This window comes from Camponotus vicinus, unplaced genomic scaffold (genome assembly GCF_025532165.1).
Source record: "Camponotus vicinus isolate PSW18456_S1 unplaced genomic scaffold, iyCamVici1.0 SCAF_7, whole genome shotgun sequence".
Taxonomy (NCBI): Eukaryota; Metazoa; Arthropoda; class Insecta; order Hymenoptera; family Formicidae; genus Camponotus; species Camponotus vicinus.
In genome coordinates, this window is record NW_028141979.1 from 9,165,845 (window position 1) to 9,189,073 (window position 23,229).

The 23,229-nt window shown below is 32.4% G+C and overlaps 1 protein-coding gene across 2 annotated transcripts; it reads left to right on the forward strand.

The window, feature by feature from the left end:
* Positions 1-3,486: 3,486 nt before the first annotated feature.
* Positions 3,487-22,317, forward strand: LOC145975238 (aminopeptidase N-like). Of its 2 annotated transcripts, XM_083105576.1 has the most exons (8): positions 3,487-3,631; positions 4,704-5,229; positions 5,342-5,851; positions 5,982-6,168; positions 6,536-6,686; positions 8,052-8,133; positions 8,721-9,082; positions 22,242-22,317. In XM_083105576.1, the coding sequence occupies exons 2-8, from the start codon at positions 4,724-4,726 to the stop codon at positions 22,256-22,258; spliced, it is 1,815 nt and encodes a 604-aa protein (XP_082961702.1). In that variant the 5' UTR covers positions 3,487-3,631; positions 4,704-4,723; the 3' UTR covers positions 22,259-22,317. The 2 variants fall into 2 exon arrangements, with proteins under 2 accessions (XP_082961702.1, XP_082961703.1); XM_083105577.1 differs by lacking the exons at positions 8,052-8,133; positions 8,721-9,082; positions 22,242-22,317 and adding an exon at positions 7,116-7,374.
* Positions 22,318-23,229: the final 912 nt, after the last annotated feature.

The window sequence follows — 23,229 nt, forward strand, 5'->3', positions numbered from 1 at the left end:
TTTAAATATTATATCATATTACATATTATATTGTATTACTTTTCTGTATTACAAATTTAATACATAGATGTTGATTATATATTTACGTGTGTTTATTTTACTCAGTTACATACATATACAGGGTGTTTCCGGTATCTCGCAACGAAGTAAAACCATGAGTAGATCTCGCTAAACTGAACTAAAAAATCCTATATCATTTTGCAAGAAACCACGTTGCTTCATTAGCAGCTTTATTGCATAGTAAGATCAGCTAAATACATTTAAATTCTCGTGTGCATTCTTTTATATCTCAGAATTTATTAAAATTTTGAAATATCATTGAAATATAAAAAAGTAAAAAAAATTTAATTTCTCTTTCTCTCTCTTGCTTTCGCTCTCCCTTTTTCACTGGTTTCCGTATTGTAATAAATTAATAATCACGAATATGTTCCCATCCGAATCGTCATACTTAACAACTGTATTATTGTGCATAAAATTCGTATTAAATTTTACGGTAATACAAAAACACATGCAAATTATCACGTTGAACACGTTAAATTATTTATTTATATTGCGCACTAATATATTAATCATATTATAATCGTTACAAATCTTTTCTTAAATATATTTAAGTTGAACTTATTTAACTTGTAAAAAATGCATAAAAATATGCTGATCAAAACAGAATTAAAGAATTAAAATCTCGAATTTAAAAAAATATGTAAGCTTATAAAGCTATCACATTATATAAATATGTTATCGAAGAAATGTCAATAGTTATCGATCTAAAAATGGTACCAAGAATATCTCGCGATATTTAATACTTGAAGAAAAATAGTTTACACTTGTATCGCACTTATATTGTAGTTACATTTTTCGCTATGCGGAAATCTTAGGCACTCTCGAGGCTGCTTGACCGAATCGTCAATATTCGAGTATCAATTTCCCATTTGCATTAATATCGACGATATACGCTGCTATCAGTATTTGAGTACACGAAGCCAAATCCTCACGGATAATCCTAATCGTCGAAATGATGCAACGTATTATCTGTTAATCCCGCACTGGACGCCTACGATCGAATTAGATTGACGTCGTTTAAGATTTATATCTGGCCATGAAAGAGATTTTTATATCGGATCGCGAGAAAGAGGGAAAGGAGAGCTCGGAGGAGTATACATTGTGTATGCGTTTAAAATTTAATTTTTAAATGCATTTTTAAAAGTCAACGAAAATCGAATCAGCTGAGATAAAATCTGAGTCTCTTATTTATATTTTAATTATAAAGATAATGGAAATATCAATAAGTTAAACAAAAATTAAATTTTACATTTTAAAATCAAAGATTCTTAATATATCGCATTCTTTTCTTACTTTATACTTTGATATTATTTTATCATATATTTAAATTATTGTAATATATTTCTTATGTAATTCTTATAATTATTATATATTTAAGAAAATAAAGCGAGAATAATTTGCTTTCATCTAAGATATTACGATTGAAGACACGTGAAGTATCAAGATTAAAAATTCTTCTGGAATTTTCACAATTTTCAAACATAGGCAGTTACACAGTTTAGTATATTGTGCATTATTAAATTGGAAAATGCAATCATGCTCTTTAGCAATACCGTATATTTGCTGCACAAAGTAAAACGCTAAAAGTCGTAAAGTGGCTGGGTTTGCTGTAATTCTAATTTTTTTTATATATGTATTTTTTTAATATATATATATTTCTCTTTTCTATTTGGAAATTATCCTACCTTATTATCGGACCTCTTGTGCAATATGTATTATCAAATTTCTTTAAAGATGTTACGCATTTTCTTTTGTATTTTGTATAATAATTATCGTACTCACATACACTTGGTATTAATGAGATTGTTTATTCGAATTTAATTATTCCAATTAAATTATATGCTTATATACATTTTACTAAAATTAAACTATATGTACAGGGTGTCAGTGCAATTTCCCGCCAAAAAAAACATAAGTAGATCTCGATAAACTAACTAAAAAGTCATGTACCATTTTGAAAACCACCACGTAAAATTTCGAGATATTAATTAATGAAGATCGGCCAATACATGCAAATATAAGCGCGATTATGATTCTTCAACTAATTTTATCTCGCGAATGGTTTTCTAGAAAAGTTGTCTTTAAAAGTCTTTCAAATAAAATTTTATACGAAAACGGAATACAAAAACTAAAAAAGTATATACTTATTGACTTCTGATGCGTAAGATGTCCTATGGTATGTATAACCAAGATGATATTTATATAACACTACGTATAACTAGGGCCGTCTTAAGCATTAATGCAGTCTGTGTGCCAGCAAATAATTGTCGCTCCTCCTTTATTGGATTGGACAGGGCAGGAAAGACTTATTTCTATAGAGTCAATAAACAGGAATTTTATAGAACTTTAAGCATTTATTTAAATACGTAAATAAAATTATAGGTTAATAATGAAGAAATCATAATATATCTATGTATTATATCTGTGTATATATATATATATAGGTATATGATTATTACTTCAAAAAAGCGAGAAAAACATAATTTAACTATTAATTTAATTATTGAAATCAATATTTACATTTCTGACTTTTTTACTAGCAAATTCTTTAATAATTTCTTTTATATATGTATATATAAGCTTTCAAATATTTCATTCTCTATACTTAAAGTAGCTAAAGATTTTAGTCTTTCTTGGCACGTTGAAGATCTCAGATAACTTTTTATTAATTTGAGCTTAGAAAAAAATCTTTCTCCTGTAGCTACTGTTGAAGGTAGGGTCAGTAAAATTCTTATAGATACTGTTAAATTTGGAAATATTGTGGTTAATTCATTTTTTAACATAAATTGCTATACATCGAAAGCATTAAGTTTACCTTCAAAGAAAACTGAATCATTTTCGATTTCCGTATTAAGTTCTATCGCATCGATATCACACTCTTCGAGTGAAGGATCACTCAATTTTATTTGTAGGTCCATGCAAGTTTTCAGTCTAATATCTTTATTTTCCTTATTAAATTCTTTTATATTATTTAAAATACCAGTCATGAAAATTCTTTAAGTGTTCAAATCGTTCTTCAACCTTCGAAAAGGCAATGTCTATAATAGTGTAGAAAAAAATAAATATATACATATATACATATATATATATATATATATATATATATGTGTGTGTGTGTGTGTGTGTGTGTGTGTGTGTGTGTGTGTGTGTGTGTGTGTGTGCGCGCGCGCGCGCGCGTGTGTGTAGAGATAGAGAGAGAGAGAGAGAGGGAGAGAGAGAGAGAGAGGGAGGGAGAGATGGAGAGAGGGAGAAAGGTTTTCCTTTTATAATAAATTACATTGTTAACCAAAATTTGCCGCCCCTTATATTCTGCCGCTCGTGTGGAATGCACACTTCGTACACGCAGTTAAGACGGCCCTGCGTATAATCTTCTATATACCTGTTAGGTATGCCAACAGAGCCATCAGTTTATGGTAGTCTCTTGAAGCGATAAGTTCGCGATTGAATGCTTTTGTGTTAAATCTGGTATTAAACCTGGCTGATTGAACTAATAGGATAAGGCATTAAATATATAATAAAATATTTATCTTTCTTTCTTTAAATGTGCATACAAAATTGTGTGGAGTAACAGGTAACGCTTTTATTTTATACAAGACGTTTTCTTTAATTTTCAAATCGACTAACCCATTTTATTGTAAATATTATTTTTATCTTTTACATACATTACAGTTAATAGAAATGAAGACATATACGTTTGTACTGTAATAGCATGTTTCGATCATTTTGACATATAGAAAATGTAAAATTTATAATCTAAATTTTTTTTTGACATTATAAAATTATTGTGTAATTATTTTTATATTATTGCTATAAAATTATCTAAGCTATAAAATACTATCTCATTATCTAAGTTATAAAATTATCTATCTTAAAAACGTATAATATTACCTGTGTTTTGTTTTTAAAATATTTTTTATAATGAATATCTAGGCCCAGTAGGATATGTTAATTTAAATGTGTAATGAACGAATGAATAGCAAATAATGAATAAGTAACATTTTATTCAAAAAGATGTGTTATAAAAATATTAACATAATTATTTTTAGAATTTTGTTCGAATGTTTGATACAAATCGCTATAATATCAAAATTTCAAATATTTGATGATATTTGTTTTCCATTCAGTGTTTATATGTTTTTAATATATTTCTTACTTAAGGAACAGATCGATCTTGAAGTAACATGTTAGTAAATATACAGTCCATATCACGTATAAAATCACGTTGTTCAGAATATACTTTCATTTCTCATACATTTTAATGCTTATTTTATATATATATATATATATATATACTGAAATATGTAATTGCACTAGAAGAAATCTTAAAGATAGCTAAATTAAGATAAATTAGAGTTATGTTTATTGTGCTTGTCCTATTGGAATTATCTAAATACGTCCTTTTGTCTCCTAATATTCAAATCCGAGAAAAATATTTCATATGTCGTTTGAATAATTTTTATATTTATCTTTTCTAATCATTCCTTTATTTATTAAACTGTATTATTTTAATTTCTTTTTAAATTAATCCTATTTTCTTATGAAACGTTAGTAAATTCTCTTGAACGTTTTTTTCACACAAAAGTCGATCGAATCGCATACTTTTTGTAAACACCTTGTTTTTAACGCAAGAACGTTTTTTATAGATATCCGAACGAAATTTAACATGACATTCTTAAAACTATTATTAAGTAGTACTATAATATACATAACCATAATGGCAATAGCGAGTTCTATGGATGATGAAGAATCAAAAATCAAAGGAGTAGAAATCGATGAAGAATCGAAAATCGCAGTGCGCAGTGTATTAAACAACAAATCAAGCAATATATCAGATTATATATTTCCGACACATTATAATATGAAGTTAATGTTACACAATAATTATCTCCATAGCGTATGCATAATCACTTTAAATATTTCTCATGCAAAACGATACATAAGTTTTTATGTACCGGATACAACATTTATAGCGTACTCAAAATTAAATCAAAATGGTACGGTTTATGAAACAAATTCAACAAATTTTATTAAAAACAATATTGTCGTGCTCGATTTCGGTGATGTCTCGTTGTGTGGAATATACGATCTGTATATAGAGTATGCAATCTCAATTAATATCGCAATGGAATCTTTCGGAACTCCGTACATAAACGATCATGAAGAAATAGAGTAAGTAGAAGAATATATGAAATATCAAAAACAAATTGTACATTTCTGCATTCTACGCTTACAATTATCTAAAATTAGTCATTATCTAAAATATATCATTAAAATACGGTAGGTGGTTAATCGCAACAGGTATTCAGCGAAGAAAGGGATCAGACGAAAGGTATCAAACGAAAAAAGAGCAAATATTTCCATATTGGGACAAGCCAGAATTAAGAATTACTTTTAATATTTCCATAATGCATCATCCAAAATACAAAGCTTTGTCAAATATGCCGATACGAGATACTGAATTGATAAACGATAATATGATATCGACATATTTTCACGAGACTCCTTTGATCTCCATAGATAGTGTAGCATTTCTGATATCCGGTTTTCATGAGATCATCCTCTCGGATGATGAAATAATTCGTTCATCCATATGGTTCAGACCGCAATCGAAACCGCATTTAGAATTTGCGAAAACTGTTATTTCTTCCACCAATGAATACATGCGTAATTGGAATATTTTGAGGAGAGCCCTTAAGCGGTCCTCTGTTTCATTTGAGAGCAAAGTGGATCATGTCGCAATCTCGGATATACAAGATGAAATCAAACATACTTTGGGTTTCATCTTTTATCGGTATATATATAGTGAAAAATAGATATATTTTAAAAATTATTTTGATTACCTATCATATTATAATCTATTTATATAAGAAGTTATATTAATATCCAAAATTTTTCATACATATTAGTATAATTATTTTTAGAGAAGCAGATATCACTTATAATGAAGAATTAGATCCTGTCGCATACAAGACGATAATTGCGCGCTTAATTGCACGTGGGATGGTACAAAAATATATTAGAAATCTGTTCGAACCAACTTACTTATGGCGTCATACATGGTTAAACAAAGGATTTAATGTATTTTATGAAGCATACATCATCGACAAGGTCATTTTATTACTAATGCTATTTGAATACGCAGTCAAATGATTAACAGTTTAGCAATGTAGATCATTGTTAAATATTTGTGCAAATATTGTGTTTTATTTCTTAATTATAAGAAATGATCCAAATCTTTCAAATTTCTAGAAATCCAGTAAAAGAAATTTAATAGGATCTGAATATATATATATATGTTTATATATTTATTTATGTTTATATATTTAAATTACCGCAGAAATATATATTTACACACTCAAATACACATAAATATTTCTTAACAATAGCACATAATAATGCCAGTTTTGATATCTACCAGAAACTTTTTCTTTTTGATTATTTATGATTAGTTATGATTATGTCGAAATGATTATAGGCTCTGCCAAATTCCCGGATGATGGATTTGTTTGTAGTTCAAGTTCAACATGAATTACTCTATCTAAATGCTTATGTTGTTATAAATTCTACTATAGAATATAATAGTTATGCTGAAAATTATTTACAGTCTTCTCTTTCTCAAATCAAAGGTATGCATATAACATTGCATAATTAAACAATTAATTAATTATAAATTTCTGAATGTTAATTTCATAGAAAATGAGAAAAGTCATTTATAAACAAAAGACCATGTACGATTCTTATGGAAATTGAATTTTGAAGTTTGGTGAAATTTGCTGAAACTCTGAAAATAATTAGTTTATGTGGCAAATCAAAAGTTACGATAAGCGCGATGCCGTTTCGTCACTACAAGCGTTCAAATGTTGAAATAAGGCATTATTTCAGTACTGAGAAAAAATAAATAATACTACTGAGGGAAAATAAATAATGTATTTAGTAGAATCACAGACACACAGTTGATTACTTTTATTAATATATAGATATTATATTTACATGGAAAAGATATACATATATGTATATATAGGGTGTCCATAAAGTTCCCATCCACTATGTTTCAGAAACGGTTCAAGAATTACGAAAAACCATGAAACAGGTGTTCAATTATTTTGAGAGGCTAGTCTATCAAAGAAAAATTAAGAAAATTGTACCCCGTCCCCATCCGAAGAAGAAGACTTTGGAAAAATCCATATATTACTATACTTCTAACTAATTATATTTTATCAAATATCAAATAGGATGCTATGGCGACAGCGGCGATACGTCGATACACACATTTTTTCTATGTAAATATATTAGTAAAATGTATTAATAAAAATGATCAACTGTTATTTAATTCTAACATATTATTTACTTTTCCTTAATAGTATTTAAATATCGCTTTATTTCGATATTTGACTTGTAGCGACGAGACGTAGCGACTCCATCAACCAATATCGCATTTATATTTTGACATTTTTTTAACTTATTGTGTTTTCACATAAACTATTTATTTCTAAAGTTTCGGCAAATTTCATCGAAATTTAATTTCCATAAGAACCGTGCAAGGCCCTTCATTTGTAAAATTTAATTTTATTATTATTATTTTTAATATATTTTATTATAATATTAGCAATAATAATAATGAGAAACATAAGTAACTTTAAATTTAATTTTTATATAATTTTTGTATAATTTTTTTAAATTACAAATATATATGTTTATCTAAGACTCCAAAAGATCATGATAAAACATAAAACTATCCGATTCTTTATAATTGTCTAATTTATTATTGTTACGAATATTTAATCAATCACTATTTATCTATTATTTTAAATTTTTTCGTTCAAATGTATTTAACAATCTTTCATAACTGTTTACTTTGATTTAATTACACAAACTTTGGGTGTGATATATTTAGTTTCATTAATTACGAATATATTCACAAACCTTTATTGCGCATTGCACAGTAAAGGCATTTTAAATATAGTATAAATTTCTTTTCTTTTAAACTATAGGATCCATTATATGGCGCATGTTAGAACGAACATTGCCATCTTATATATTTTTAAAGGGATTTCAGAAATATTTAAATAATCAGTAAGTATAATGTATTGTAATGTAATAATATACATCATAGAAGAAAATCGAAATATATAATAAATTGAATAATATATTTATCCCATTGTAATGTTTAAAAAATAGATATTTGAAATCTCACATTTATGTTATTTTATATTAATGTATTTTTGTGGAGATTGCAAATTTTACCTTGAGTTTCTCTTAATAAATATATAATAGAGATTCATAGTTTCTAAATAACAAAAAATTCAAATTGAATAATTTCGAGAATCTAGTTTTACGAACAATATATAAACACTCTAAAATCTTTTTGTAATATAAAAATTAAAATTATTATTTATTTAGTCGCGCCAAATGCTGACATAATTATTAATAAATACAATATATATTAACATATATTATTTAGTATATATTTTTGATAAAAATATTTTATTTATATATTATTTATATATTTCCATTTAATATATATTAATATATAATAGAAATAGAGTTACATTATAGATTAACATACGATAATAAATTTTGTAAATTATGATTTTCTTCTTTAATATTTATTTATCAATTTTAATGTAGTGTTAAGATTATCATAATGTTAAATCTTATAGATTCCGTGAGTCTGAAGCAACAACTACCTATCATTTATGGAACGCTATGAGATCTGTCATGATTGAATTGAATTCCAAGTATGATTTTAATATAAAAGACACGATAGATTCGTGGATTATGCAGAGGCGTACTATCGTGTTGAAGGTGACGCGAAATTATTCTACTGCTCTTCTAACCGTATCAGTAGAATTTTACAACAAATTAGATGAGAAACAATATTATATACCTGTTACTTATACTACAGAATCGAAACTCGATTTTAATGTAACTTGGACGAATTTTTGGTTAACATCATGGCGTTCAAAAATCGAACTCTTTTTTGAGAAAAATGAATGGATTATTTTCAACTTACAACAAGCTGGTAAATATTGAATAAAAAATTTATATCTTTATTGTTCATTTATGATACGTATATATCATTTATATATATATATATATATATATATATACAGGGCGATCCTGAAAAACGTTATGTCTTTAAAATGACGTATTCCTGACACCATTCTAAGACAATTTTTCCTTTACCAAAATTTGATTTGAAGCGTAGTTTTTGAATTATGAGCAAAAATAGTTAGTAAATCACGCGTCGGGTACAGAAGGCAGGCAGGAGCGGCGCGGCGTGCCGCGAGCGCGGGCGCAGCTGACCGCCCGACCGGTGATTATCACCACATGAGTCGCTAACTATTTTATCTTATAACATAAAATTATGCTTTAAATGAAATTTTGGTAAAGAAGAAAATGTTTTAGAATTACGTCAGAAATACGTGTTGCTTAAAATAACGTTATTTTAATAATGAAAAGTTGTTCCGGATCGCCGGCCGTCCGACGTTGCAATCAGCTGATTGCTACACGCGATGTGTGTATGGCGGAGTGTGTGCGTAAGAGAGAGAGAGAGAGAGAGAGAGAGAGAGAGAGAGAGAGAGAGAGAGAGAAAGAGAGAGAGAGAGAGGGAGGGTAGGAGGGACAGACATTCATACACACGCACGCACTTTTTTTCTCGCTCTCTTTCTCTCTTTTACGCAACACTCGTACACTCTCTCATTCAGTCTCTCACTCACACTCTCTCGGACACTCACTCACTCACTCACCTGCTTACTCACTTGCTCACTCTCCTTGTAGCAGCGTAGCGAATCTTCATGCTATGTATTGTTGTTATCTGCTGCACGGTTATGATTGCTAGAGATGCACGACACATCGAAATTTTTTCGATTATTAGTCTCACACTCGATTGACACAATACAGATTACACGATAACGAGTTTACTGTTTATTCACTCACTATTGATTTATCGATACCAAAAATTACTTTCAAAGAAACGCGAATGCAAACAGCACATGACTCGACGCGAAGCGACGGACCGCGGAGACTGCGCGACCACAAGAGTTATGTTGCCAGAAACGCGACACGCGACATCTAACAAATGACTTGCGCGTGGCGCGTGATTGACGCGAGATAAGACGAACGATCGGCTAAAACCTTCGCATTGCGAATGCGGTAGAAAACATGAAACGTATAATGACATACTTAAAAAATTAATTATTTATTATAAATAATAACTATTTCTAATTATAATAAATAATTATTATTTTAAAAAGCATGTGTTGTACGTTATTACGTTTTCGAAATTATTGCATTCACGATGCGAAGATTTAAGTCAATCGCAAGAATAATGTAATTAAAATTACATTTGGAAAAATTTATTTTTATTCTGCTCACAATGAAATGTTCCAACGTGAAAATGTATTGGTCGCTCTGAAAAGAGCGGATTGATTAAAAAAAATTTTAAAGCAGATGCTCAAAATGCCCGCCATCCATCCTAATGCAAGCTCTCATGCGTTTTAATAAGTTTCTTTCGACGTTTTCCATTATTTCTTCGTCAATATTCCAAATAGAGAATCGTAATCTTGTCTCCAGATCTTCAATATCTTCGGGAAGCGTTTTATAAATTACTTCCTTGCAGTATCCCCATAAGAAAAAATCTAGAGGATTGAGATCCGGAGATCTTGCGGGCCAACGTATCGGGCCGTACCGACCCATCCAGCGTCCGGGAAAATTCTCGTTTAAGTAATTCGTAACGATCCTGGCGTTGTGTGGCCCAGCACCGTCTTGTTGGAAGATAATATCGTTTCTTTCAAATAATGGCACATCTTCTAAGAAATGTGGTAGATTTTCTGTTAATAAATCGACGTAGGTTCTTCCAGTTAAAATATCTGGAAGAATAACTGGACCAAGTATTTCAGTGCCCATTATTCCAGCCCATACATTAATCTTCCAACGAGTTTGAAAATTTCGAAATCGCGTGACTCTGGGATTTTCTTCGCTCCAAAAGTGCATATTATGCACATTAAAAATTCCTTCTTGTGTGAATAGCGATTCATCGCTGAATATCACACGAGAGGAATATCTGGGATCTCGATCGACGTTTCGCAGAAAATTTTCGCAAAACGTTCGTCTTGCAGGGTAATCTGCTGGTCGTAAATGCTGCACGCGTGTATAATGAAACGCGTGCAACTTTTCTTCTTTTAATATTCTTTGTACGGTTGTATAGGATAAATCATGTTCTCGAGCAACTACCCGAATACTTGTTTCGGGATTATCCTCGAAAGTACGTATGACTCTCTCCGTGTTCCGTACATTTCTAACATCGCGATTTCTCCCAGCGTCGTGTTTGTTCGGCAGGACACTGCCAGTATCATACAGTCTTTGAGCTGCTCTAAGTATGACGTTACCCGATGGATGTCTTCGGTTTGGATATAATTCGGCGTATCTTCTTGCAGCAGGGTTTTGCTGCCCGTGACACTCGCCAAGTGCCATCAGCATGTCATAATATTCTTGACTTGTGTACGCTGCCATATCTTCTTCGCGCTTATTGATAATCGCTGATAATCGCAGGCTTATTGATTGCATCATCGATCGTGCGTCTAATTTATACGATCTTCGCTGGGGGTCTATGCCCCTCCTCGCCTCCCGCGACCAATCGCGAATGTCGCGGACGCTAATTAGTGATTGGTCGCGGGAGGCGAGGAGGGGCATAGACCCCCAGCGAAGATCGTATAAATTAGACGCACGATCGATGATGCAATCAATAAGCCTGCGATTATCAGCGATTATCAATAAGCGCGAAGAAGATATGGCAGCGTACACAAGTCAAGAATATTATGACATGCTGATGGCACTTGGCGAGTGTCACGGGCAGCAAAACCCTGCTGCAAGAAGATACGCCGAATTATATCCAAACCGAAGACATCCATCGGGTAACGTCATACTTAGAGCAGCTCAAAGACTGTATGATACTGGCAGTGTCCTGCCGAACAAACACGACGCTGGGAGAAATCGCGATGTTAGAAATGTACGGAACACGGAGAGAGTCATACGTACTTTCGAGGATAATCCCGAAACAAGTATTCGGGTAGTTGCTCGAGAACATGATTTATCCTATACAACCGTACAAAGAATATTAAAAGAAGAAAAGTTGCACGCGTTTCATTATACACGCGTGCAGCATTTACGACCAGCAGATTACCCTGCAAGACGAACGTTTTGCGAAAATTTTCTGCGAAACGTCGATCGAGATCCCAGATATTCCTCTCGTGTGATATTCAGCGATGAATCGCTATTCACACAAGAAGGAATTTTTAATGTGCATAATATGCACTTTTGGAGCGAAGAAAATCCCAGAGTCACGCGATTTCGAAATTTTCAAACTCGTTGGAAGATTAATGTATGGGCTGGAATAATGGGCACTGAAATACTTGGTCCAGTTATTCTTCCAGATATTTTAACTGGAAGAACCTACGTCGATTTATTAACAGAAAATCTACCACATTTCTTAGAAGATGTGCCATTATTTGAAAGAAACGATATTATCTTCCAACAAGACGGTGCTGGGCCACACAACGCCAGGATCGTTACGAATTACTTAAACGAGAATTTTCCCGGACGCTGGATGGGTCGGTACGGCCCGATACGTTGGCCCGCAAGATCTCCGGATCTCAATCCTCTAGATTTTTTCTTATGGGGATACTGCAAGGAAGTAATTTATAAAACGCTTCCCGAAGATATTGAAGATCTGGAGACAAGATTACGATTCTCTATTTGGAATATTGACGAAGAAATAATGGAAAACGTCGAAAGAAACTTATTAAAACGCATGAGAGCTTGCATTAGGATGGATGGCGGGCATTTTGAGCATCTGCTTTAAAATTTTTTTTAATCAATCCGCTCTTTTCAGAGCGACCAATACATTTTCACGTTGGAACATTTCATTGTGAGCAGAATAAAAATAAATTTTTCCAAATGTAATTTTAATTACATTATTCTTGCGATTGACTTAAATCTTCGCATCGTGAATGCAATAATTTCGAAAACGTAATAACGTACAACACATGCTTTTTAAAATAATAATTATTTATTATAATTAGAAATAGTTATTATTTATAATAAATAATTAATTTTTTAAGTATGTCATTATACGTTTCATGTTTTCTACCGCATTCGCAATGCGAAGGTTTTAGCCGATCGTTCGTCTTATCTCGCGTCAATCACGCGCCACGCGCAAGTCATTTGTTAGATGTCGCGTGTTGCGTTTCTGGCAACATAACTCTTGTGGTCGCGCAGTCTCCGCGGTCCGTCGCTTCGCGTCGAGTCATGTGCTGTTTGCATTCGCGTTTCTTTGAAAGTAATTTTTGGTATCGATAAATCAATAGTGAGTGAATAAACAGTAAACTCGTTATCGTGTAATCTGTATTGTGTCAATCGAGTGTGAGACTAATAATCGAAAAAATTTCGATGTGTCGTGCATCTCTAGCAATCATAACCGTGCAGCAGATAACAACAATACATAGCATGAAGATTCGCTACGCTGCTACAAGGAGAGTGAGCAAGTGAGTAAGCAGGTGAGTGAGTGAGTGAGTGTCCGAGAGAGTGTGAGTGAGAGACTGAATGAGAGAGTGTACGAGTGTTGCGTAAAAGAGAGAAAGAGAGCGAGAAAAAAAGTGCGTGCGTGTGTATGAATGTCTGTCCCTCCTACCCTCCCTCTCTCTCTCTCTCTTTCTCTCTCTCTCTCTCTCTCTCTCTCTCTCTCTCTTACGCACACACTCCGCCATACACACATCGCGTGTAGCAATCAGCTGATTGCAACGTCGGACGGCCGGCGATCCGGAACAACTTTTCATTATTAAAATAACGTTATTTTAAGCAACACGTATTTCTGACGTAATTCTAAGACATTTTCTTCTTTACCAAAATTTTATTTAAAGCATAATTTTATGTTATAAGATAAAATAGTTAGCGACTCATGCGGTGATAATCACCCGTCGGGCGGTCAGCTGCGCCCGCGCTCGCGGCACGCCGCGCCGCTCCTGCCTGCCTTCTGTACCCGACGCGTGATTTACTAACTATTTTTGCTCATAATTCAAAAACTACGCTTCAAATCAAATTTTGGTAAAGGAAAAATTGTCTTAGAATGGTGTCAAGAATACGTCATTTTAAAGACATAACGTTTTTCAGGATCGCCCTGTATATATTTCAAGTATATATATTTTAGTACATATACAGGGTGACCCATTTTAACTTAGGCAGCCAAATAACTCGAAAAATAAGCAAGATAGAGAAAAATGTTTTAGACAAAAGTTGTATGGTTTCGAGGGGGCCATAAGATGGTATCATTGGTTTGACCTTGAAGAGTCATTTGAAGGTCACGTGAAGGTCACTTCAATTTTTTTAAATGGAACATCCTATATATTTTTGTACATTCTTGTAGCTCATCTCGAGAGCTTTCCAAAACACTATAATTAAGTACATTTTCGTTAAGTACTTTTTGAGTTATGAGGCTTGAAATAATTTCTTAATTTTACATAAACCGTAAAATATCTTGTAAAATATTCATTTTTCGATTACCTTACCTTAATAGTTTTATGTACAAAATAATGAGAGGAATCAATTGGTGTAAAGAAAACACATAGTTGTTTCGAAGAAAAAATATGTAATTTGCAATTAACAATTCCATATTTTTTCTTAAAAACAACTATGTGTTTTCTTTACACCAATTGATTCCTCTCATTATTTTGTACATAAAAGTATTAAGGTAAGATAATCGAAAAATGAATATTTTACAAGATATTTTATGGTTTATGTAAAATTAAGAAATTATTTCAAGCATCATAACTCAAAAAGTACTTAACGGAAAGGTACTTAATTATAGTGTTTTGGAAAGCTCTCGAAATAAGCTACAAGAATGTACAAAAATATATAGGGTATTCCATTTAAAAAAATTGAAGTGACCTTCACGTGACCTTCAAATGACTCTTCAAGGTCAAACCAATGATACCATCTTATGGCCCCCTCGAAACCATACAACTTTTGTCTAAAACATTTTTCTCTATCTTGCTTATTTTTCGAGTTATTTGGCTGCCTAAGTTAAAATGGGTCACCCTGTATATTATGTCTGTAAAAAACCACTTTATATTAGTACAAAATTCATTACATATCCAAATTCTCAAAATTGTTTCATTATTATTTACACACACACACACATAAATATATATATATATATATATATATATATATATATATATATATATATATATATATATATATATATACCTTGAATTCAAGATAAAAATCCAAGAATGGGAAGATATTCGACAAAAATTCAAATGCTTTGAGCATAGGATACCATGCTATATAATCTCCTTCCTGTGCCAAATAAGAAGCGAGTTCCCAAAATACGGAAAATTCAAGTTTCTTCTCTATCGCAAAATGAAACGCATCATTGATGATTTGCGCGCGATTGAGAACATGTATATTACTATATTTTTCAGAATTTAAGTATTGTGCAATTTTTCGCCAGTTCACAATATCATAATTGACGCGATAGTATCCTGTTATAAAATAAATTACTTTTGTCGATTATTAAATACTTTGAAATGATATATATTAATTATAAGCATTTTTCGAGATGTTAAAGATATTTCGATATTAAATATATTATTATTATTAGAGAAGTTTGTATCTACTGTTTTTATTATTTAACATGAAGGCTGTATCAGCAATTCTACATTTTACAGCAAGAAATGAAAATTTCAAATATATTGTTAAAATTTCAATATTCTTGTAATATCTTTTGTTATATCTCATATTATATATATGAGTTTTAGTACATCTTATGATTATTTTTAATTAAAATTTATGCCATATATGATATATATGATACTACACTCACCCGCAAAAAAAGCGGTACACCTACAATTTGAGAAAATTTCATCAAATTTTAAATGATCATAACTTGGTAAATAATGATGATAAAAATATGTTTAAAAAAACAAAATGAAGGCTGTAATGTCCACTTTAAGAATATTTAAGTGGCAATTATGCTCAGCCATTGTTTTCAAAATGGCGGATAAGGAAGTGAAAGGATGTAAAATTGATTATTAAAGGATCGAGTTTGGGACGGTGCACGGCGTAAATCAGGTAACGCAGCCCAATGAGACCAAATGCTCGTGAAAGTGTGGAGTGTTATCTTTAAAATGTTTTTTTACCGAGCTCGATACGATGATTTTTCGCTGAGTTATTCCGAATTTAATTAAAAACGCTCTTTTTTCTTCTTCAATTTGCAGCTCAGCGAATAATTATCGTATCGAGCTCGGTAAAAAAGCATTGTAAAGGTGATACTCCACACTTTCACATGCATTTCGTCCCATTGGGCTGCGATACCTGATTCACGCCACGCACTGGAGCAAAGCGGGAACCTTTATTTATCGGTTTTGTATGCTTTCATTTATCCGCTATTTTGAAAAAAAATGGTTGCACATAATTTCAATTTAATTTAGGTGTGTGTGTGTGTGTGTGCTCGTTTGTATACCACAAGGATAAGGACCCCGTGGTTCGTCAGCTCCACAGTATTTAAAGACTCCAAACCCTCCTTGTGGCGTGTGTGTGTGTGTGTGTGTGTGTGTGTGTACGGGCGCACGCATGTGTGTATTAATAGTGGGTATGACCTCCTCGTGCGCGTATTACCTCATTCATACGATCAGGCATACTCTGTATTAGTCTTTTTATTTCATCCTGCGTAATTGCATCCCATGCATTTTGAAGAACTCTTTGAAGTTCTTGCAGTGACTGAGGTGCAGGTACGTGATTTCATACTTTCTTGCCGAGATTGTCCCACAAATGCTCAATGGGATTTAAATCCGGACTACTTGCTGGCCAAACAAGTCGATTTATGCCAACTTCATCGAGGAAATCAAACACTCTTCTCGCAGTGTGTGGTCGAGCATTGTTTTGCATAAACAAGAAGTTCTCTCCGATAAAGGGTGCATACGGAACAACATACGGAAGGAGTATGTCTTCCACGTATACATCTGCGTTCATGTTCCTGTCAAAAAAGTGCAAATCTGTATGAGCGTCCGCTGAAATACCTGCCCAAACCATCACAGAGCCTCCATTGTAGCTGTACCTTTCACTTACAGTACAATCTGCAAATCCTTCTCCACGACGACGATAAACTCGTTCTCGTCCATCTGGAGAATAGAGACAAAAACGAGATTCATCGCTAAAGAGTACTTTGCCCCAGTCTGCGTAATTCCAGTCTCTATGCGCAACTGCAAAATTGAGTCGAGCTACGCGATGACGACCTGTAAGAAAAGGTACAGCCGCTGGCCTGCGCGAAAACAGATTTTGTTCCGCTAATCTTCTCCGAACGGTGTCAACGGATACATTGCAATTGTGGACATCCCTTAAATTGTTTCGAATTTGAACAGCTGTTCGATGTCTGTCTCTTAATGAATTTAAAACAATAAATCGGTCATCGTTTTCATTGGTACGTCGAGGGCGCCCAGAACCAGGCCTCCTCTTGAAAGAATTGGTGTCTAAGTACCTGGCATAAGCACGTTGCACAGTTGACACTGACAGATCAAGTGCCTCAGCAACGTATCTTCGACTTCTGCCATCTTCAATTAAAGCAACAACTTGAGCAGCTTTTTCTGGAGTTATCGTTGCCATAATCGAGAAGTAATTTCGAGAAGAAGTAATTAATTATGGTTTCAATAGATGAAGTCGCAAGGAGCAACGCGTCTAGAGAGCTAGCAAATCAATCGCATAACTTGTACTATAGTCTTTCAATGTACCTGGCATAAGCACGTCTCAAACGGAAAAAACATTGAAAGACTATAGTACAAGTTATGCGATTGATTTGCTAGCTCTCTAGACGCGTTGCTCCTTGCGACTTCATCTATTGAAACCATAATTAATTACTTCTTCTCGAAATTACTTCTCGATTATGGCAACGATAACTCCAGAAAAAGCTGCTCAAGTTGTTGCTTTAATTGAAGATGGCAGAAGTCGAAGATACGTTGCTGAGGCACTTGATCTGTCAGTGTCAACTGTGCAACGTGCTTATGCCAGGTACTTAGACACCAATTCTTTCAAGAGGAGGCCTGGTTCTGGGCGCCCTCGACGTACCAATGAAAACGATGACCGATTTATTATTTTAAATTCATTAAGAGACAGACATCGAACAGCTGTTAAAATTCGAAACAATTTAAGGGATGTCCACAATTGCAATGTATCCGTTGACACCGTTCGGAGAAGATTAGCGGAACAAAATCTGTTTTCGCGCAGGCCAGCGGCTGTACCTTTTCTTACAGGTCGTCATCGCGTAGCTCGACTCAATTTTGCAGTTGCGCATAGAGACTGGAATTACGCAGACTGGGGCAAAGTACTCTTTAGCGATGAATCTCGTTTTTGTCTCTATTCTCCAGATGGACGAGAACGAGTTTATCGTCGTCGTGGAGAACGATTTGCAGATTGTACTGTAAGTGAAAGGTACAGCTACAATGGAGGCTCTGTGATGGTTTGGGCAGGTATTTCAGCGGACGCTCATACAGATTTGCACTATTTTGACAGGAACATGAACGCAGATGTATACGTGGAAGACATACTCCTTCCGTATGTTGTTCCGTATGCACCCTTTATCGGAGAGAACTTCTTGTTTATGCAAGACAATGCTCGACCACACACTGCGAGAAGAGTGTTTGATTTCCTCGATGAAGTTGGCATAAATCGACTTGTTTGGCCAGCAAGTAGTCCGGATTTAAATCCCATTGAGCATTTGTGGGACAATCTCGGCAAGAAAGTACGAAATCACGTACCTGCACCTCAGTCACTGCAAGAACTTCAAAGAGTTCTTCAAAATGCATGGGATGCAATTACGCAGGATGAAATAAAAAGACTAATACAGAGTATGCCTGATCGTATGAATGAGGTAATACGCGCACGAGGAGGTCATACCCACTATTAATACACACATGCGTGCGCCCGTACACACACACACACACACACACACACACACACACACACACACACACACACACACACACGCCACAAGGAGGGTTTGGAGTCTTTAAATACTGTCGAGCTGACGAACCACGGGGTCCTTATCCTTGTGGTATACAAACGAGCACACACACACACACACACACACACGCCACAAGGAGGGTTTGGAGTCTTTAAATACTGTGGAGCTGACGAACCACGGGGTCCTTATCCTTGTGGTATACAAACGAGCACACACACACACACACACACACACACACACACACACACGCCACAAGGAGGGTTTGGAGTCTTTAAATACTGTGGAGCTGACGAACCACGGGGTCCTTATCCTTGTGGTATACAAACGAGCACACACACACACACACCTAAATTAAATTGAAATTATGTGCAACCATTTTTTTTCAAAATAGCGGATAAATGAAAGCATACAAAACCGATAAATAAAGGTTCCCGCTTTGCTCCAGTGCGTGGCGTGAATCAGGTATCGCAGCCCAATGGGACGAAATGCATGTGAAAGTGTGGAGTATCACCTTTACAATGCTTTTTTACCGAGCTCGATACGATAATTATTCGCTGAGCTGCAAATTGAAGAAGAAAAAAGAGCGTTTTTAATTAAATTCGGAATAACTCAGCGAAAAATCATCGTATCGAGCTCGGTAAAAAAACATTTTAAAGATAACACTCCACACTTTCACGAGCATTTGGTCTCATTGGGCTGCGTTACCTGATTTACGCCGTGCACCGTCCCAAACTCGATCCTTTAATAATCAATTTTACATCCTTTCACTTCCTTATCCGCCATTTTGAAAACAATGGCTGAGCATAATTGCCACTTAAATATTCTTAAAGTGGACATTACAGCCTTCATTTTGTTTTTTTAAACATATTTTTATCATCATTATTTACCAAGTTATGATCATTTAAAATTTGATGAAATTTTCTCAAATTTTAGGTGTACCGCTTTTTTTGCGGGTGAGTGTATATATATACGTGTATATATATATATATATATATATATATATATATATATATATTTATATATATATATTTATACAGGGTGTCCTAGACCACCTGTACACCCCTTTTTTTTCAAAAACTAAGCATTTTAGAGAAAAACGTTTTCGACAAAAATTGTATGGTTTTGAGGGGAACATAAGATGGTGTCATTGGTTTGACCTTGGATGGCATCGTTAAGGTGAGGTCAAGGACACCTTTAATTTCTTAAATGGAACCACCTATTTTTTATTGCATATTCTTATAGCTTATGTCGAGAGCTTTCCAAAACACTATAATAAAGTATTTTTTCATTAAGTACTTTTCGAGTTATAAGGCTTGAAATAATTTCTTAATTTTACATAAACCATAAAATATCTAGTAAAATATTCATTTTTCGATTATCTTACCTTAATACTTTTATGTACAAAATAATGAGAGGAATCAATTGGTGTAAAGAAAACACAAAATTGTTGTTGTTTCTTGCTATAATATGTAGAATTCCTGATACAGCCTTTATGTTAAATAATAAAAACGGAAGATGTAAACATCTCTAATTATAATAATATATTAAATTTATTTATAATAATCGAAATATCTTTAATATCTCTCGAAAAATACGTTTAATTAATATATATAATTTCAAAATATTTAATAATCGACAAAAGTAATTTATTTTATAACAGGATATTATCGCGTCAATTATGATACTGCGAATTGGCGAAAAATTGCACAATACTTAAATTCTGAAAAATATAGTAATATACATGTTCTCAATCGCGCGCAAATCATCAATGATGCGTTTCATTTTGCGATAGAGAAGAAACTTGAATTCTCCGTATTTTGGGAACTCGCTTCTTATTTGGCACACGAACGAGATTATATAGCATGGTATCCTATGTTCAAAGCATTTGAAATTTTGTCGAATATCTTCCCATTCTTGGATTTTTATCCTGAATTCAAGGTACTATATACGGTTTATATATATATATATATATATATAAACAGTTTTTTATAAAATATCGTTCATTACACCAATTATTTCTACATAATACAACGATTTCGTATCATAACAATGAATTTTTTAAAAATAGATATATGTAGTAAACTGAACAAAAAAATTAATTATACATTATTATTTATTTTTTTTGTTTCAAAAGTTAGAAATTTAAATTCAAAAGGCCCTTACTTATGTTTTTTTTTCTTTAAATTTAATATAATCACATTTTATAAATTTTGAATTATTCATAAAGTTGTTTTCCTATAATAATAATACTTTAGGATTTATGTGCTAATTGATGATCAGTTATGTAATTAATAATGAATGTTTTAGGAAATTATAGAACACAGTATAACAATTATCTTTCTTACGTTAATTTTCTTCAGTAGTATTAGAACGTTTACGATGTTAAAAATATACAAACATTTTGCAGAGAAATTGACTTATATAATTTTAGGATAATTTTTTTACATTATACAACACATAATAATTTAATATATAATAATTTTCACTTGTAAATGCTTGTTTTATATAAGAAATTAATATTTAAAGTTTAAAATACTTAAAACCTATATTTGATATGCACAGATTTAAATTAAGAAAATAACTCATCATATATCAAAATCGATACATCAATCGATACATCAATATGCACAGACTAAAATATATATACAGAGTGTCTCGTAAAATATGATCGCGCGTACCTCGACTCTTGTTTTTTCATGGCTATGCGATACTCGCCGCTGACACACCTACCGCGCATATCTTACGATCTAGCCTCGCGAAACGTGCGTTTATTCACATTTTTAATTAATATTTCAATAAATTATTGCGAAAAATTGCAAAATGGTAAAGGACCATTATGTTGAGTTTATTGCGTTTTATCCACCCACGAGCGTTAGCACAATCTTATAAAACACTTTGTATATTGATATATCTGTATTAAGAATCCTTTAGATCATATAAAATCCATACCTATTTAGATGATAAAATATAATTATATACACAATTATTCACACACAAATAAGAAATTTGTAAATTTGGCTATTATGGTATTGATGCTACGAAGTCACATAAATATTAAAGAAATATAAAGAAAATTATCTAGGAATAATGTTTATTTGCGCGTACATTATATTTGTTCTTGTAAATAATGATTAAACTAAATATAATGATACGTATTAAATTTTAGGGCGTGCTAAAGTTTGATTTTATGCGAAATTATAAATTTAGTAACTGGAATCTGTATGACGAAAATAACATTAACGATCATACTAAATGTTTAAAACAAGAACTCGCAAAGTGGGAATGTATTATAAATGAAAATCCTTGCGAAAAGAAATCTACGCGTCATTTGAAATGGCATCTAGCAAATCCTGAAGAAAACAAGTAATTCTTTTCTTAATATTTGATTCTTTTTATAGGAATATTTTTTATATTTTGCATATGTTTGAGAAATTAGTTATCACTTATGTCAATAATTATTTATAAGACATTAAAGAAACTATTACCACAATTTCGTTAGAAGATATTTATTTCTTTCCTGGACTGTTTTTTGTAGACTTTTGCCTGGACGGAAGAGGTGGACATATTGTAATGGTTTGAAAATGGCAGATCGTGATACATGGAATAAAGTTTTTAATGATCACATGAAAGAAAATAATAAAATATTAGAATGTTTGGCTTACAGTAAAAATTCTGAAATTATAATCTATTATTTAGAAATTATCACAAATACTGTAATAATTCGAAAAATTTCAAAACCTTTGTATAATCAATCTCATCTTCAACTTGAACGGAGAGAGCGAGCTTATGCCTTAAATGCTAATATTTTCCTTTCTATTCTTGAGAGGAATACTAAGTACATGCTTACAAGTTTATTAAATAATTACAAAATAATAAGACACAGATAACGATATTATTTAATAAAGATATACTACACGTAGACATGAAGATTTATTGAATGAATTATAAATGTACTGTTTTATTCTTCATAGGAAAATCAATAATATTGTGACATTAATTGTTATAATTAACAATGCTTATTCTAAGGGACAGTTGGATGAGGTAAATTTTAAATAAATCAAATTTCTATATTTTATATAATATTTTTCTATAATTCTGTTCATAATGATACTCTGTATTTGTGACAGTGCAATTATTAAATACGAAATCATTTA

Coding starts and splice junctions, on each gene's coding strand:
- LOC145975238 (XM_083105576.1), top strand. CDS start 4,724: ATGACATTCTTAAAACTATTATTAAGTAGTACTATAATATACATAACC. Junction 5,230..5,341: donor AACGATCATGAAGAAATAGA/GTAAGTAGAAGA, acceptor AAAATACGGTAG/GTGGTTAATCGCAACAGGTA. Junction 6,169..6,535: donor AAGCATACATCATCGACAAG/GTCATTTTATTA, acceptor AAATGATTATAG/GCTCTGCCAAATTCCCGGAT.